This window comes from Manis javanica, chromosome 15 (assembly GCF_040802235.1).
Source record: "Manis javanica isolate MJ-LG chromosome 15, MJ_LKY, whole genome shotgun sequence".
Classification (NCBI taxonomy): domain Eukaryota; kingdom Metazoa; phylum Chordata; class Mammalia; order Pholidota; family Manidae; genus Manis; species Manis javanica.
This window is the reverse complement of record NC_133170.1, coordinates 21,110,396-21,130,086: the sequence shown is the minus strand read 5'-3', so window position 1 is coordinate 21,130,086 and position 19,691 is coordinate 21,110,396. Positions and strand designations below refer to the sequence as shown.

The 19,691-nt window shown below is 36.6% G+C and overlaps 1 protein-coding gene across 1 annotated transcript in view; it reads right to left on the bottom strand.

Annotated features, from left to right (window-relative positions):
• Positions 1-19,691, bottom strand: part of LRP6 (LDL receptor related protein 6) — a 164,879-nt gene that overhangs the window by 74,732 nt on the left and 70,456 nt on the right. Inside the window, exon 3 of the mRNA XM_037023007.2 lies at positions 10,805-11,002. Within this exon, the coding sequence (XP_036878902.1) occupies positions 10,805-11,002 (198 nt within the window). The remainder of the gene's footprint in view (positions 1-10,804; positions 11,003-19,691) is intronic.

Genomic DNA, 19,691 nt, shown 5'->3' with positions numbered 1-19,691 from the left:
TTCTGCTTGGATTGGTCACACAGTTCTCTCAGTATTCTTTCTTTTTTGAGATCCTTTTTTCTCTCTGTGCCTCAGCTTCTTTGTGTTCCTCTTCTCTAGTTTCTATTTCATTTATTGTCTCCTCCACTGTATCCAATCTGCTTTTAATATCCTCCATCGTGTTCTTTAATGATTGGATCTCTGACCTGAATTCATTCCTGAGTTCTTGCATGTCTTTCCGTACATCCATTAGGATGTTGATTATTTTTATTTTGAACTCCCTTTCAGAAAGAGTCACGAGGTCCATATCATTTAAATATTTCTCGGGAGTTGTATTAACAATTTTACTCTGGACAAGGTTCCTTTGGCGTTTCATGTTTGTATATGGCGCCCTCTAGTGTCCAGAAGCTCTATTCTGCAGCTGCTGAGCCCCTGAAGCAATGTTGGGGGTGGCAGGGGAGCGGTATTGGTGCCTGTGGGTAGGAAAGAGCTGTTCCCCGCCTCCTGGCTCCTGTGCTTGTCTCCACTGGCTCAGCACACAGGTATAAGTTTTTGTCCCAGACCAGCCAGATAGTGATCCCTGCTTTCCACAAGCAGCCAGAATCCCAGTCTCCCCAGGAACTCTGCCTGTATTAACTTTCCAACCCGGTAGTCATGCGTGTCTCATGAAAGCACCATGAAATGTAGGTTTGTGCTCCCACAGCAGATCTGCGGAGCTAGGTATTCAGCAGTCCCAAGCCTTCCACTCCCTCCCTGCTCCGTTTCTCTTTCTCCTGCTGGTGAGCTGGGGTGGGGGAGGGGCTTGGGTCCCGCGGAGCCACAGCTCTGGTACGTTCGCTGAGGTCTGCTCTTTTCTCCAGGTGTGTGCAGTCTGACGCCTGCTCTTTCCTGTTGCTCTCTCAGGATTAGTTGTGCCAATTAAATTTTCTATTGTATCCAGTTTTAGGAGGAAGCCTCTGTCTCTCCTCTCACGCCGCCATGTTTAATTCTTTCCAATTGACAGACCTTTTTTAAGTTAATGAATTATTTCAGCCATGTCAACTTGAGACCCTCTGAATATAAAGTTTCTCAGCCAATGTGCCCTCACTGCTTCCAACAGGGCATAGTGTAGAATCATCGGATCATCAGCTCCTGTCCACAGTCCTAGGAGCAACTCCAGGGCTGCAGGACCAGAGTTCAGGGGCAGTGAGTGCCAGCTCCGTTTTTTTATTTTTTAGTGAGAACATTTAACTTACACTTTGAAGATTATACAGCATAATCAATTGTACAACAGTGTTGTCAACTGCAGTTACAATGTTATATTTCAAATCCTCAGACCTTACTCATAGTTTTCCTGTTTCTCCCACCCCAACAGCCCTTGGCAACTATTTTCTTTGCTTTGTTCCTATGACTTTGACTTTTTATTTATTTATTTTATTCCAGATATATGTGACACCATGCAGTATTTGTCCTTTTCTGTCTCATTTCACTGACTGTAATGCCCTCAGGGTCCATCCATCTTGTTGCAAACAGAAGGTTGTCCTCCTTCTCATGGGTGAATAATAATCCACTGAATATAATACATATCACATCTTCTTTAGCCAGTCATACACTGACAGATTGTTTCCATGTATTGGCTATCATGAATAATGCTGCTGTAAATATGGGAGCAGTTATTTCCTCAGTATACTATCCTCATCTCCTTTGGATATATAATCAGAAGTGGAATTACTGGATCATATGTAGTAATAGTTGTAATGTTTTCAGGACCTTTCATACTGTTTTCCATCCTGGCTTCAGTAATACATAATCCCACCAAGAATGCAAAAGGATTCCCTTTTTTTCCACATCCTTAACAATATTTATTATCCTTTGTCTTTTTGGTGATGGAAATTCTAAGAGGTATGAGATAACTCATTGTGGTTTTGATTTGCATTTCCCTGAAGATTAGTGATGTTAAGCACATTTTCACATTCCTGCTGGCTGTAAGTCTTGCTTGAAAAAAAATTTAGACTCAGTTCTCTGCCCATTTCTTAATGGCATAGTTATTTTCACTACTGAGCTGCATGAATTCTTTATGTATTTTGGATGTTAATATCTTATCAAACATAATTTACACTTATTTTCTCCCATTCTGCAGGCTGCCTTTTCATTCTGTTCATGGTTTCCTTTGTTGTGCAGAAGCTTTTAGTTTGATGCAGTCCCACTCATTTTTGCTTTTATTACCTTACTTTTGGGGTCAGATCCAGGAAAGTATTGTAAATACCAATGTCAAGGGGCTTACCCCCTATATTTTCTTCTATGAATTTTATGCCTTCAGGTCTTAAGTCTTCAACATATTTTGAGTTGATGTGTGTAGATGGTGTAAGATATGGATTCAGTTTCATTCTTTTGCATATGTCTGTCCAGTTATCCCAACACCATTTATTGAAGAGACTATCCTTTATCCATTATATATTCTTGGCTCCTGTACCATAAATTAAGTGGCCATATATGTGTGGGTTTATATTTGGGCACTCTATTCTGTTGTATTAGTCTATGTATCTATTTTTATGACAATACAATACTGCTTTGACTACCATACCTTTGTATTATTGTTTGAAATTAGGAAGTGTGATGCCTCCAGCTTTGTTCTTCTTTCTCAAGATTGCCCTGGCTATTTGGTTTTTTTTTTAATAGTTCCTTACAAGTTGGATTGTTCTATTGTTTATTCTGTCTCAATGAAAAATTACCATTGGAATTTTGATAGGGATTGCACTGATTCTGTAGATGGCTTTGGGTAGTATGGACATTTTAATGAATTAATTTTTCCAATGCATAAGCATGGATTATCTTTCCATTTATTTGTGTCTTCATCAGTATCACAGTTTTCAGTGTATAGGTCTTTCACCTCCTTGGTTAAATTTATTACTGGGTATTTTACTCTTTTTGATGCTATAGTAAATAAGGTTGTTTTCTTAATTTCTCTGATAGTTTATTTTAGTAGAGAAATGCAAATAATTTCTGTATATTGATTTTGTTCCTACAACTTCATTTATTCTAACAGTTTTGAGGTACAGTTTTTAGGATTTTCTGTATACAACATAAAGTCATCTACAAATACAGTCTTAAATTCTTCCTTTCATACATGAATGATACTCATTTCTTTCTCTTGCCTAATTACTTTGGATTAGACCTTCAGTATTATACTGAGTAAAAGCAGAAGTGTCATCTTGTCTTGTTTTAAGTTTACAGGAAAAGCTTTAGGCTTTTTACTTTTGAGTATGATATCGGCTATGGATTCTTCATATACAGCTTTTATCACGGTGAGGTACATTCCCTCTATACCTACTTTGTTGAGAGTTTTATCATGAATGAATGTTGAGTTTTGCCAAATGCTTTTCCTCCATCTATTGAGATGATCATATGGTTTTTATACTTCATTTTGTTAATGTGCTGTATCACACTGATTGGTTTGCACATATTGAACCATCTTTGAATTTCTGGAATAAATCCTACCTGCTTACGATATATGATCCTTTTAGTTAGTGTACTGTGAATTTTGTTTGCTAGTATTTTTTCTCAGGATTTTTACATATATATTCATTAAGGATATTGGCCACTACTTTTCCTTTCCTGTCTGGTTTTGGTATCAAGGTAATATTAGCCTCATTAAATCAGTTTGTTAATTGTTAACCCCCTCTTCTATTTTTTGGAAGATGTTAAGATTGGTATTAATTCTTCAAATGTTTGGTAGAATTCACCAGTGAACCTGTACAGTCCTAGACTTTTGTTTGATAGGAGGTTTTTTTATTACTAATTCAATTTCCATAAAATAGCCAGTCTATTCAAATTTTCTATTTCATCATGATTCAGTCTTCATGAGTGACACACTTCTAGAAATTTATCTATTAGGTTGTTCAACTTCATGGCATTTATTTGTTCATAGTGGTCTTTTATCATTTGTATTTGTGTGGTATCAGTTTTCATGTCTCCTCTCACATTTACGATTTATTTCAGACTTCTTTTTTCTTGTTAAGTCTAAATGAAGGTTTCTCTATTTTGTTTCTTTTCAAAAACCAGCTTTTAATTTCATTTCTCTTTTCTATTGTCTTTTTACTCTCCAATTTATTGTATTTCCCCTCAGATATTTTGTGATTTCCTTCTTTCTAGTAACTCTGGGTTTAATTTATTCTTCTTTCGTTCTTTGAGGCTTAAAGGTAGGTTGTTCATTTCAGAGCTTTCTTGCTTCTTAATGTAGAGATTTATTGCTATGAACTTCACTCTTAGAACTGCTTTTGCAGCATTGCATAAGTTTTGGTACATGTATTTCCATTTTCATTTGTCTCATGGTATTTTTTAAATTTCCCTTTTGATATCATCCTTGACCCAGAGGTTGTTCAAGAGCATCTTGTTTAATCACCACATATTTGTGAATTTTCCAGTTTTCTTTTTTCAATTGAGGGATATTTATAATATAGAATTATATTAGTTTCAGGTATACAACATAAGCATTCAATATTTATATATATTTTTAAATGATCGCCACAATAAGTCTACCTAACGTCTATCACCATACACAGATGTACACAGATGTGGAATTTTTTCCCTGTGATAACATTTAAGATTTATTTTCCTAGTAACTTTCAAATATGCAATACAGTGTTATTAACTATAGTCACCATGCTTTACATTACATCAAATCTCATGACTTACTTGTTTTATAATTGGAAATATGTACCTTTTAACTCCTTCCACCCATTTCCCCCACCTCCCACTATGCCTCTGAGAACCACCAATCTGTTCTCTGCATCAATGTTTGGTTTTGTATTCTTAGATACTACATATAAGTGAGATCATATGGTATTTGTCTTTCTGTCTGACTGACTTTATGGCTGAATAATATTCCACTGTGTGTGTGTGTACCAGCTCTTCTTTATCTATCCATCAATGGACACTTAAGTTGTTTTCATGTCTTGGCTATTTTAAATAATGCTGTGATTATCCTTGGGGTGCATATGTCTTTTGAGTTAGTATTTTCATTTTCTTCAGATAAATACCCAGAAGCAGTATTGCTGGATCATATGGTAATTCTATTTTAAGCTACTAAGGAACCTCCATACTGTTTTCCATAGTAGCTGCACCAATTTACATTCCCATCAACAGTGCACTAGGGTCCAGTTTCTCCGCATCCTTGCCAACACTTGTTATTTATCTTTTTGACCAGCCAATATAACAAGTGTGAGATGATAATTTTCCAGTTTTCTTCTTGTAACTGATTTCTAGTTTCATACCACTGTGCTCAGAAAAGATGCCTGACATGATTTAAACTTCTTACATTTATTAAGACTTGTTTTGTGGCCTGGCATATGATCTATTTTGGAGAATGTTTCATACATACTTGAGAATGTGTTTTCTGGTGCTGTTGGATGGAATGTTTTTAAATGTCTCTTAAGTTCATCTGGTCTAACATGTACTTAAGTCTAATTTTCCTTACTGATTTTCTGCTTGGATGATGTATTGTTGAGAGTGGGCTTTTTACTGTTTTTGTACTCTTGTCTATTTCTCCCTCTAATGTTTGTAATATCTGTGTATATGTACTAAAGTACTTCTATGTTGGGTGTACAAATATTTACAAAATAGTATCATTTTGTTGGACTGATCCATTATATAATGACCTTCTTTGTCTCTTGTTACAGCCTGTGGCTTAAAGTCTATTTTGTTTGATTAAAGTATAAATACCCCTGCTTTTCTCTGTTTTCCATTCACATGGAATGTATTTTTCCACCCATTCACTTTCAGACTGTGTGTTTCCTTAATGCTGAAGTGAATCTCTGTAGGCAGCATGGAGTGGAGGGAAGTGGTGGAGGGTCCTGTATTTTTATCTATTCAGCCACTCTGTGTTCATTGGAGAGTTTTCTCCATTTCCATATATAGTAATTATTGACAAGTATGGACTTACTATTTTCATTTTGTTGTCTTCTGGATGTCTTGTATTTTATTTGCTCCATTCTTTTCTTGCTCTCTTCCTTTTGGATGTGATGATTTTCTGCAGAGGTATGGCTAGTCTCCCTTCTATTAATCTTTTTGTGTATCTCAGGAAGGCTTTTGCTTTCGGTTACCAGGAGGCTTACATAAGACATCCATCCCAGCAGGACTCAGCACAAAGGGAGCCGTCAGAATCACCCATCTCCCAGTCTTTTCCCGAAAGAGGTCTATTTGCATACTTTAAAGCTGCTGTCTAGTGGTTAGGCTTCTAATTGGGCAGTTGTCTGGGGGCTGACAGCAATCCTCCAAGAAGATCAGGAATGCCAGTAGTCACCACTTCTACCTTTCTACCTCTAGCCCACTTCAAATCTCCAGTATCCCCAGAGAATCAGTTTGTACACATGTCTAGTGCCCCATCTTTTCTGTATGCTAGCCAAGAATGGTGGCATACACCCACTGGTTCTGAAAACCAGTCAGAATCCCACAGGACTGAGACAGGGACTGTGGGTGTAGTCAGAGTAGGGTGAGGGCCTCAGGGTAAAACAGGGCGGAATATTTACAGTCAGAGCAATGTAACAATTGGTGAAGAAGTCCCAACTGAACTCTGTATTAAGCATTATGCAAATTCAAGGTCACACTAATTCTCTAGGGAAAGATACCAGACTAAGAATATAGACATCTTCAGTAAGATCAGTTAAAGGTCAAAAGGCCAGGAGCAACTTGGCCTGAAATGTTTGAGTGTTCCATAAGGGTATCTCAGCATAACCTGTGACTTCACTGTAAAGGGCCCTAGTGGACAGACAAAAGTCCAGCCCACCTTGAGGGTAGGGCAGGTGATGCAAATCCACACCCCTAAGTTTTTTTTCATGTTCTCGAAAAATCCTCAATTGCCTATAAAACCCCCTAGACAACACACCACCACAGGCTCTCTTGTCCCCTCCTGGCATAAGCCAGGAGCTCTTTCCTCTTACTTTACTTCTTAAGAAAAGCCTGTACCTTGCTCTCCTACCTTGAGTGTTTGTGAAGCTCATTCTTCAGCTTTGGGAACAAGAACCCCGGCATCAGGACTATAGCAAACAATGAAGCAATTCTTAGTGGATTATAAGAGCAACCTCTCTGCTCTATATCCAGGTCCAGTGCAGAGGGAGCAGGCAAAAAAGCCCATCAGCAAATTTCTCCCTGAAACGGCCCAAACTATAAAAGGGCCTTACTTTCCCAGCTGCTGCCTGAGGGTCCAGCTTCCAATAAACCTGAACCTAGGTGCTGACTGCAATCATCCCCTTTCAAACACCTAACAAATCTTGGCACACCCTCAACTACTGGCAGCCACTAAGAACAAATAAGGCAGCTTAGGCAATCAAAAGGTTTGAAAGACAACCAAGAGTTTGGGCCAAGCTGATTGATAAGGTTCATCTACAAAAGACCATACCATTAAGACTAAGAGAGGTGGCTGTTTTAACTAATGTGCAGAAACCAAAACAGAGAGTCAAGGAAAATGAAGAAACAGAGGAATATGCACCAAGTAAAGAAACTAGATAAAGTCCAGAAACAGACCTTAGTGAAACAGACATGATTCATCTGGCAAAGAGTTAGAAATAATGGTCATAAAGATGCTCACCAGGTAAGGAGAACAATGCATGAACAAAGTGAGAATTTCAATAGAGACAGAATATATAAAAAAGTACAAAACAGAACTCAGAGCTGGAGAATTTAATAACTGAACTGAAAAATTTAATAATATGGTACAACAGCACACTAGATCAAGCAGAAAAAGGATCAGCAAACTTGAAGATAGGACAGTGGAATCAGAGAAGAAAAAAGAATGAAAGAAAGTGAAAGTAACTTAAGGGACTAATGGGACATCATCAAGTAGACTCTTACTCACATGAGGCCCTAGAAAAAAAGGAGAGAAATGGGCAGAAAAACTTATTCAAAGAGAACAGCTAAAAACTTTCCTAAACTAGGGAAAGAAATAGACACGCAGATTCAGGAAGCCAAGTTAGGTCAAAAGAAGATGAATCCAAAAGGACCCACATGAAGACACATTATAATTAAACTTTTAGAAGTTAAAAACAAGGAGAGAATCTTAAAAGCAGCAAGAAAAAAATAACTGTTTCACACAAGGGAACCCCCATAAGACTATCAGGATATTTTCAGCAGCAACTCTGCAGGCCAGAAGAGAGTGGCATAATTTATTCAAAGTGCTGAAAGAAAAACCACCAACCAAGAATACTCTACCAGGCAATGTTTTCCTTCAAAACGGAAGGAACGAGACAAAGATTTTCCCAACAAGCAAAATCTAAAAGAGTTCATAACCACTATATCAGCCTAGGAGAAATGTTAAAGGTACTACTTCCAGCAGAAACAAAAGAGAGTTATTCACAACAGAAAAATATATCAAAGTATAAATCTTACTGGTTAAGGTAAACACATGGTTAAATTCAGAACACTCTAATGTTGTAATGATGATGGGTAAATCACTTTTATAAATCTACTATTAAGGTTAATTATGACAAAAATAGTAAAAATAACTATTACTGCAATGCCATGTTAAAAAGATGTAAACTATCACACTAGAAACAAATATGGAGAGAAGAGCAAAAATGTAGTTTAAGTATGCATTCAAAGTTGCCATTAGCTTAAAATGCTGTTATAAATGTAAGGTATTCCTTATAACTTTAAATAGGATTTTACCTTGGTATTTTTATGTTTATGTTAATGTGAAATTAATTTTCTTCAACTTTTAGAAAAAGGTGGTGCTCAGGGTAGTTTTTCTAACTTTACAGAACTCACTCTTCTGTTGTTTTATGTAATGTTAAAAAACACAGTAGCCTCTGTTCTGAGATCTTACAGCTGTTCCTATGCCCATCCTTATCTGAGCATTTTTCCTCTCCATTTTATTTCTCTCAATTTTCCCTATTCTGCCTCAATTTTGATGGTACTATTGTATTCAATTTCATTTCTACTCTGTGTGGCATGCTGTCTTGGTAGAGAATTCTACCAGGTCTGCTTCAAGAATTCTTTGGAACCAGACTGCTATATCCTGTTCTGTCTTTACCATGGACACACTATACTTGTTTCATACTGGAGTGGGCAACCCCCAACCCTCTCAGTTCAGCTGCTGCTCTTAATATAGTCCACCATTGTCTAGTAAATAGCTGAGGCTATTTTGGAGGTCTCCTACTTTTAAGTTCTATGAAACACCCTATTCTCTCTCTCTGCATACTGGTGCACAAACTCTAATATTATAGAGGTCTTGTAGCTGTTAGTGGTCTTTCCTTGCCTTCTTTTATTTCAGGATGCCTGAGGTTAGTTTTATTGTACATTTTTGGATTTGCTATCTAATTTCATGAGTTTTTTGTATGGATATTTCAAGAGAATCCAAAAAACTATATGGCCATATTCACTTCCTAGTTCCCTCTCAAAAACAAATTTTAAGTTCAAACAGAGCAAGTATGTTTTACATTCATTATATACTTATTACTTTTTTGACACATTTCTAGCTGTTCTCAATCTCTGAAATGTATCAAAAGGGACCATCCTGTTGCAAGTCATTTCATTCTTTTTTGGAACAAAGCAAAAAATATACCAACTGCATGATTATCAACTTTGTTTTAATAAATTATTGACATCCTTTCTAGTTTTCAATACTTCTGAATGCTTCCTGATTCACAGTTCAGTTAACTTACAAATATTTACACTTTGAAAAACTTCTTTAACTACCTACAGTTCTCTGTTTATGTTGGGGTCTTAGAATGAGACCACAATAAACTCAAAAGCAAGAACATAAATATAAAATGTCTTTTTAAAAATGTGATCATGACCTGAATAGAATTCTGTTATTGTATTAAAACTTTGTCTTCCTTGAATACTGGGTGTAGCATAACGCAGAGTTTTCCTCCTTGACCACAGGCCAGTAACTAGAGCCCACTGGCTCACTGTGTTTTGTAAATAAAGTGTTACTGCAACACACATGCCTATTCCCCTAAGTTATCACCTATACCTGCTTTTACACAACAGCAGCAGATGTAAGTAGTTGACCTTTGAACAACATGGGGGTTAAGGACATTGACCTGCCATGCAGTCAAAAATATGTGTATAACTTTTGACTCCCTAAAAACTTAACTACAAATGACCTATTTTTGAATGAAGCTTGAACCATACTAAAAACATTAACATATTTTTTATGTTATATGTAGTATATACTGCATTTTTACAATAAAGTTAGAGAAGAGAAAATGTTTTTCAAATTGTCACAAATCTCCAAATATTTTTCCAATGTATTTACTGAAAAAATTTGCACACATACGCAGTCCAAACCCAACTACAGTTGCAACAGACATCATATGGTCCACAAAGCCTAAAATATTTACTATTTAGCCTTACACAGAAAGAGCTGGCAAACTCCTACACCCTAATCTAGAGACTTCTCAAACAAACTTCCATGAGAGGTACCTGGAGGCTCTATGGGCAATTCTGCGTATAACTCTCTGTTATACTGGGTGTCCAGCACTTTTGCAGGATGGAAAATACTAGTAGTACAGTACTCCCAGTCCTTGTGTTAACCCCAGTTCCCACATTTCCAAACACCCTAGGAGAGAGTAGAAGTTGAAGAACTTCTAATTGAGAACCACTGAAGAACTAAATTAGATCAGAGTAAAGAAAGAGAAAACAGTCCATAAATCCTAAATGCTACCAAGATAGATGAGAAATGTGGCTCCCTTTTAAAGAGCAAGCTGAGTCTATTCTCTTCATCTTTGACACTTAGTCAAAAATACACTGATTTCTTAATAAATTAGACTTTATAACTTGATTACTCAATCAAGACATCATGGTGTTTACCTGAAGTTTAAAAAACAAATTTATAAGGCAATCTTACCGATTTGTTCCATCCAGATTTGATTTGTGGATGAAATTAAGTTTTGCATCTGCCCAATAAAGCTTCCGTTCCTCGTAATCTAAAGTCAGTCCATTTGGCCAATAAATTTCAGTGTTTATTATAATGAAGCGACTTGAACCATCCATTCCAGCACGTTCTATCTTTGGTACTTCTCCCCAGTCTGTCCAGTACATGAACCTAAAAATCATATAAATAATAAACCCATAAGGTAAACAGGTTAATAGTCAAGTAATTTATAATTATCACTAGTACATAAATAAAGCTCTCTCAGGAACACTAAACTGAAACCCTTATAAATTATTATCAAAATTTTAATAATCTACCTTTCTGCCACCAGATGATAACAGCTGATTGAGTTAAGCATCACAAAGGATGCAAAACCATTTGATCAAAAGTTTATTGTGACAAAATAAATACTGTCTCAGTATCTCCCCTCAGATGGCTTACTAATGACAAAGGGGAAAATGGTAACTTTAGAGAAAATAAACTTAGTGGATACATCTTGACCACATCATGTAAATTAATACTGTCAATAATGGAAGAAACTGGCATAACAGATGTGATTCACTGGAAAAGACAGACGATTCTTTTATGCAGATTCTTTCACATAGTATTCCTGCCAAATAATGTATAACGTGAACAAAATTATGAGGAAACAGAACTGAGCAACATTCTAGAAAACAAGTGGTCTTTGAAAATGTCAATATCATCAAAGTCATAGAAAGGCTGAGGAACTAGTCTAGATTAGAAGAGAATAAAAGAGACATGGTAAGTACAAAAAGTGCATGATTCTGGACTGATCAGTTGGGGAAAATGCTGTAAGACATTACTAGGAAACCTGTAAAATTCAATGGACTGTCAAATTATGTAATCGAAATGTACTAATTTTAATTTCCCAAATATGTTCAGTGTACTGTTGCTAGGGTAGACAGGATTCACTGTACTACTATTTTTGCTTCTATTCTACAAGTTTGAAATTTTTTCAAAGTATAAAAATGAAGTCTTAGTAATCTCATTCAAGAGGGAAAAGGAAAATTGTCCGATTTAAAGGTAAACTGTGCTGTATTTCGATTAAAACCACATTTTTTAAAAGCTAGTGAGGGTGCTATGAACTACATATGAGGTACAGTCATACCTCCTTTTATTGCATTTCGCTTTATTGTGTGTCCCAGATTTTGTTTTTCACAAATTGAAGGGTCCAGGCTTCAGTGGAGCAAGTAACTGCAGATGTGATAGAAATAGCAAGAGAACTAGAATTACAAGTGGAGCCTGAAGATGTGACTGAATTGCTGCAATCTCATGATAAAACTAATGGATGAGCGAGTTGCTTCCTATTGACAGGCAAAGAGGTTTCTTGAGATAGAATCTATGCTTGGTGAAGATGCTGTGCAGATTGTTGAAGTGGCAACAAAGTATTTAGAATATTACATAAACGAGCTGATAGAGCAGTATCGGGGTTTGAAAGGAGTGATTTCTAATTTTGAAAGAAGTTCCACTGTGGGTAAAATGCTATCAAGCAGCATCTCATGCCACAGAAAAATCATCCATGAAAGGAAGAGTCAATCAATGTGGCACAAACTTCAGTTTCTTACTTTAAGAATCCTCAGCAACCACCCCTGATCGTTCAGCAGCCATATCAAGGCACCATCCATCAGTAAAAAGATTATGACTCACTGAAAGCTCAGAAGATGGTTAGCATTTCTGAGCAATAAGGTATATTTTAATTCAGGTAGGCATATCATTTTTTAGGCATAATGTTATTGCTAACTTAAAAGACTAGAGTGTACTGTAAATATAACTTTTATATGCACAAAAAATTCATCTGACTGCTTTAATGCAGTATTTGCTTTACTGCGGTGGTCCAAAACCAAACCTGCAATGTCTGAGGTGTTACCTGTATTCAACAAGTATATTCAAATACACTGAAATTCAAGTACAAATTTTACCCAAGAAAAGAATTGGTGGAATATTGATGCTGGAATGATTCCATTTGTGCCTACTGGTAATTCATATAAACTGCTTACTCAAAATAGTCATGGAAGAGAGTATCAGGTGGGCAATAAACAAACTTCCTAGACATAAGGCACTGTGCTGATGGATCTACCTACATTAGCTCACTAAGATCTTGCAGCAACATTATCACCATAAGAGAACTGTTCTATTCTTGTAAGTTGTGTAATTAGTAGTTACAAGTCCTCTAAGTGTGGAAAAATTGGATTATAAAAGACAATATAGCAGAGATTTAGAACACAGATTCCAGAGCTGGGCTGCTCAGTTCTGCCACTTCCTAAACATGATGTTGAGCAAGTTACTTCACTTCTCTGTCCCTCTTGTTCCTCATCTATATATAACATGAGAATTAAAAACCGACATACCTCATAGGTTTGTTGTATGAATTAAACCAGTTAATATATGTCAAGCACTTAGAAGCCTTACATATGCTTTAGTATGTTGTTTGATGATGTCACTGTCATAACTCCCATTTATGGTTTATCAATTTTAGAATGAAGGGCAAAATCGTTAACATAATTTCTAACTGTACTATCTGGCTCCTACCCATTTCTTCAGCTTCAAGTTAGGCCACTGCTGACCTTATTTATTACATGTCAGTCCCTCACAGGTGCCATACTCCCTGGCACTATTGGGCTTCCCCTTTACAAATTAGCTTCCTTTTACTAAGAGTTCACCTTAAATATATGTCCTCTAGGAAGCCTTCCTTTAAATTCCAGATTAGGTTGTATACTACCTTGTAAGATCTCAAAGTACCCTATATTCCTACCATTTATAACTATAATTGATTACTTGCTTAATGTCTACTGTTTATTGCCTCTTACACATTTATATTTTGGCCATTTTTTTGAATTAGGACAGGTTTTAAAAAATAGTAAATGAAGGATAAATTTTTCACTTTCTGATTTGGTGAAGTATTCCTTTGCTGAGGCATATACATGCCTCATCCTTAATAAAGCTAATGATAATATGACAGAGCTCTTGTCTACAACAGCTAGCAAAAAAATAGTACATTTGAATTGTAAGTTCTTAGAGAAACTGACTAGAAATGCCCAATGATCACAAACTGAATTTGATGGTAGCATAGCATTTCATTATGTAGTCTGACAAGATAATTTATAAAATCTGAGGACCAGAAAGTTAAAAAGTTCAATTCTAGAAAATGAAGCTATGATAAGAAAACAACATCCCTCACCATCCACAAGAAAAGTTTTAAAAAGCAAAGAAACAGTCAATTACATAACAGTGTAACAGTTTCTTAGTTTGTTATCAACCCATACACTATTTATTCTTTTATTATTGTGCAATTCAAGTTGTATGCATTCCTAACTTAAATTTTTTTTTAATGAAATGTAACTGACATAACATGTGAATTTAAGGTATGTAACATGTTCGTTTGGTGTGTTTATATTCATGAACTGGGTGGTCATTTGAGTTGTCTTCTTTGAAAATGTTTATTTCCTCTGTTCACTTTACCTCTGATTATTTTTCTGTTATTGAATTGTATGAGTTCTTTATACATTTTGGATATTAACCTTTATCTGATAATATAGTTTACAAATATTTTCTACCATTCCATAGGTTGCCTTTTTTTTTTATGGTATCCTTCGCTGTGTAGAAACTCTCTAGTTTGTTGTTGTCTGACTTGTTGATTTTTTGCCTTTGTAGCTTGTACTAGCCTGAATTTTTCCATTTTTGCCTGAAAGTCCTTCCACTATTTTGGATCTCTACAAGGAGTAGGAAAAAGGGGGCTAGAGGAAGTAACATGAATATCTATATATATCTTTTCCCAATCGGCTATTATTCCATGAATTAAGTGCTTGGTTAAGAAGCAGTCTTCTGCATAGTCAAATAACAACCTAAAAATGGCAAATAAAATCACGAAGAAGCATTCTTCAGAAACTAAAATTAAAATAAATTATTTCTATCTGTACCAATATACTCAATTTCTGAAATGTTCCTTAATTGTTAAATGCATACAGTATATAACAACTCAGAAGCAGATTTACCATAAATAAAGTATAAGGGTCCCTTGCTTACAGGCCCCTTTCAATACCTTGTTCTTAATTATTCACAGGCAGCCATGGCTTTGCATGGGTCCAATATTTGTGAACTTCAGTTACCACATATAATTAAATAAGACTGGTTCCCCATCAATATAGTCAAATTTCAGTTATGGTATATTAACTGTAAGTGCACAAAGTACAAATTTCACTGCCAGCTCCACAAATCACTATGTAAATCATGGATATGCATGATGAACAGTAACCAATCACATCTTCAAAAGTCTAAGACTAATCCCTGCCCACCTGTTACTCATTTCATACAGACAGCAAAGTGTACAGCTGTGCTGCCTCCCTGCACTGATAAAACCATGCTACATTTAATAAAAATGGGTTATCAAAAGGAAATTGGCCAAGCAAGATGAAAGTGCCACAAATAAATGGAAAATGATAACATGGGGAGTGAAACTGAACATAAAATGGAGTTAAAGAAGAACCAGCTGACCTTGGGAATATTGACACTGCTGCCATTCCAGACTCCAGACAGATACGTAGCTAGGAGAACTTAGTGAAGGCCAACTTATCAACATAAATGATGGAAGTCGGTTGTGGCAAAAAAGGGTGAAGACATCCCAGAGTAATGTGAGCAAAAAACTTCACACTAAAGGAACTCTCTGAAACATTTCATAACACTGAAAACACAAGGGGTAAAATGTTTTGAAAGCTTGATCCAAACAAACAGGAATATGACAAATCATCAAGGCACAGAAAAGATGTTTGCTCCATATAGTAAGTTCCACAATGAGAAGCAGTACACTGCTCACAAACTACTCTTGATAACTTTTTATGAAGAAATAAAACATTGAATTCTAATACTTCTAATACTTTATAGTATACTAAATAAATGCTTTGCTATTTTTTCCATTTCCCTGTCCATTTGTGTCAGGTAGTAATAACTGTTAATGTTCTAACAAAAAATTTAGAGAACTGTAATCTATCTGTTCATTATTAAGATTGCTTTGTCTAGTTTTGGCTTTACATGGTCTTACACATTTTAGTATTTGTCCAATTTTCCTCCACAGGAAAAACATTTTTTTGATTAATCATTATTTCACTTCAGCAATTCCATTCAAGGCAGCTAAACTAACACTGAGCACTACTAGGTGACAAACATCACTTGAAGTGTGGTATTGGCATTTGCAGTTTTTAGAAGAGACAGCATTCAAATAATATAGCAAAGGCTATAAGAGAGGTTAAGTATGACCTCAATGCTCTGAAAGCAGCAGAAGAGGAGGGGCTATGAGTTCAGTCAGAGATAATGACATCTGAGTTGAGCAGTTAAGGAAGAGCAGGATGGTTTATCAGAAATCAGGAGGAGAAAACATTACAGAGACACAAATTGTGTAAAAAGAAGTGTATACATTCCAATATTACAGCATAAAATGGGAAGTCTGAGATCAAGCTAGAAAAGAGAGGGATCAAATCTCAAACCAAGCCTAATATATGTATTCATGAGCATAAACTTGACCTTTTAACCACTGGTAAATTGGATTATTTATGAGGACAGAGTGACAAGGTCAAACTTTTACATTTTATAATACATGTATTATACATGGTGAAAGCTTGTTGAATTTAAATGAAGAAAAACAAAGATACTATTTAGGACTCTACTTCAATTTTCCAGGTGAAAAAGCAATGGCAGTGGCATCTTGCTGCACTGATGAACAGTGACTGCATTGGGGTACGGGTGGGGACTTGATACTATGGGTAAATGTAGTAACCACGTTGTTTTATCATGTGAAACCTTCGTAAGAGTGTATATCAATCATACCTTAATAAAAAAATTTTTTTAATTAAAAAAAGCAAAGGCAATAGGATAAGTAACAAAATATTCATTTACATAAAGGGTTAACTAAGGCCTTTCTTCAGGCCTACCCTACTGTGGATAAAATGAGAGTTCCTGTGGCCAGAATTCTCACCTGGCCCTGGTTGACTAGCTCACTGCACACCTGTGGACACTACATGGCTGTTGACTCTATATAAAGAGCTCTGCCCAGTGCTCTGGATGTGACATGGTGGCACGGCTTCAAGGCTGCAGGAGAGCAGAGCAGAGGCTGGAGTGGTGGCAGTGCAGAGGACAGAGGCCCAGAGGACAGCTGTATGGGACGACTGTGCGGAGAGGCCCAGAGGAGCCCAGAGGCAGAGACCGGCTTGCTGCATGCAGACTCACTCTGAGTGAACGGGATTTTAGTGACTGACCTGCCACCTGGAAATAAAGTTGGGTATAACCCTTTCACCCCAAGAATGTTTTCTGTCAATTTCTTTGGTCACATTGAATCCACAGCAAACTGCCCAGGGCTGAAACCCATTGGCTAGACACATGCCTTTCCAGTTTTATCTCCTGCTGTTCCCTGTGTTGAATCCAATGGTCATAGCAAGTTAACCAACAGGTTCCCTTCCCACTGACAGCCAGTCATCAGAGACTTCTTGTGGCACTCTGTTCATAAAGACCGTGAGCCCTGTCAGAGTCACGGGAGGAAAACTCAATTGTTAGCTCAGGACTTCTGCCAAGAACCCAGGGGAGGAGAGTATCAGTAGACCCGCTTTTGTTGATCCTACTCTAAACACAGCAACTACAAAAGGCACCATGAAGTTTTTTTGTCCCTATTTTTGCACATACTATTTCACTCCATTCTAATTTAAAATGCTAATAACCACCATCAATAATCAATTCAGGCACTTACAGCTATTACACAGCAGCTTCTACTGAGCTAGCTATCCCACAGTAAATAATCATACAATTAAACAAATGAGGCAGCTGTTCCAGGAACTGAAAGTAGGCAGCACACGATTGTAAATGGTGAGACAAGGGAAACTCACTGGTAAGCTTCAAAATCACCCTAACTCAACCTCCTGACAATTTTTCAACCAAAGAGCAGAAAGCTGGAGTCAAAGTTAGGAATAGTGGTCCCACTGAGCTTAAGAAGGCAGTGGGGGATGGGCGGGGACATCAAAAAAGACTGGCATCTACAGGGTCCAAAAGAGGACAGAGTTACACTGGGGGGGGGCCTCAGGGATCCCCATGAGCCCTTACCAAGAAAGGGGCTGTGCATACACTGGTTCCTCAAGGATCATCAGAATACTACTGTTACTACATTTTAGTATTTGTCAAGCAGAAGAGAACTGAAATACCAGAGACCAAGCAATGTGGGTAGTCTTAAAGTTCTACCAAGCTAGAAGGCTGAGACACCACAAAGGGCAGATGTAGACCACATTTGGAGCAGTGGTTCTCTAAGTATGGCCCAAGGAACCCTGGAGATCCCAGGAATCCTTTCAGGGTGTCCGCAGGTCTTATAATATTGATAAGTTTTTAGTATTTACTCAGCCTTTTTCACTCTCATGCTGTAGTTTCCCAAGGCTACATAAGGTATGATGCTGACTTTACCCTGACAGTTTATGGAACGTGTTTCTCTATTCTTATATTTTCTACAAGTTTCTAAGGAAGCAAAGTTTGGATACAAATATATAAATGTTCAGAGATTAGCTCAGTCTGTTCTCAGCACTTCTGCACTCTTGCTAGCTATCTCTGATTTATCTATTATCTCTACCACATCATCATCTAAAGAATTATTTTTGAAGTCCTGAAATTTCCTTGTGCCTAGGCAGAAACATACCAAGAAGTAAATACTCTGCTTTGTTTCTGCAATATTTCTTAATTTTAAACAGTTTTATTTTGGAAGTTACTAGTATCCTATTCTAAAATAAAAGAAAAATTTACTTGAGTTTGTCTTGTATCTAAAGATGGATCGTTGTCTTAAAAATGGGAAACTTAGAAGATTCACTTCCTCCACCCATAGCTGTACTGCCTACATATAAAGATGTTGAAGAAGATGAAATTGATCTACAAAAGAGTTCTCTGACTCACAGAAGGGAGGAAATCTATTCCAAGACCCTGAGCAAAACTGTAAATAAAACTAGCATAAAAGCAACCTTTCCACTGGCTTACTGTAAACAGTATTAGGACTCCAATTAAGTTGAATATTATTTTGAGACCAATCATTCAGTTTAAGGAAAAAGAAACTGCATAGTTTATGCGTAAATATGACCTCCTTATAAGCTGAACAACGTTTATCACAGCTTTTCAGCTGCAAAGAGTCACACAACTGGCAGACTAATAAAGCCTTCTCCAGTTAAACTGCTAATTTCCTCTTCAAATTAAAGTCAAAAAATGATAGCACTACCAATTTCCAATGATATGGAAACACAACAAATTAAAAATTTAGTTACAATTGTGAAGTGAGAAGTTACTTTGTCACCTGACAGATTGTGTTTTTGCCTTATACATAAATGAATCTAAAGATATGGCTCAACTTACTGTTTTGCTTGTTCATCTGTATCAGTACCAACTAATCACCAAAGATCTTTTATGTGAATGGGAAGAAAAATAAACATAAGTGGTGCCAAAATATTCAAAGTGTTAAGTAACTTCTTTGAATTGCACAGATTACCCTGAACTACTGTGTTGATATTTGAATGGATGGTCAAAAAGCAATGAGAGCTGGCACCTTAATGTAAGCCAAGGCAGTCGCACAGCCACCTCAAAGTAGTCAATGTATTTATTCTTCACCACATACAAAAGCAAAGTCAGTCTCAAAGAACACTGTCCTTGATAAGGCAGAAAAAATATTAATTTGAGTAGATCTTGACCTTGATTATACATTTAATATTCTGTTTGACAAAATGGGAAGTACAGATAAAGTGCTTCTGCTGCTTATGAAAGTTTAGTAACAGTTATCTTGAGAAAAAACAATGGGCCAACTCAAAACTTATAGCTGAAATAGCTGTTTTTTCCA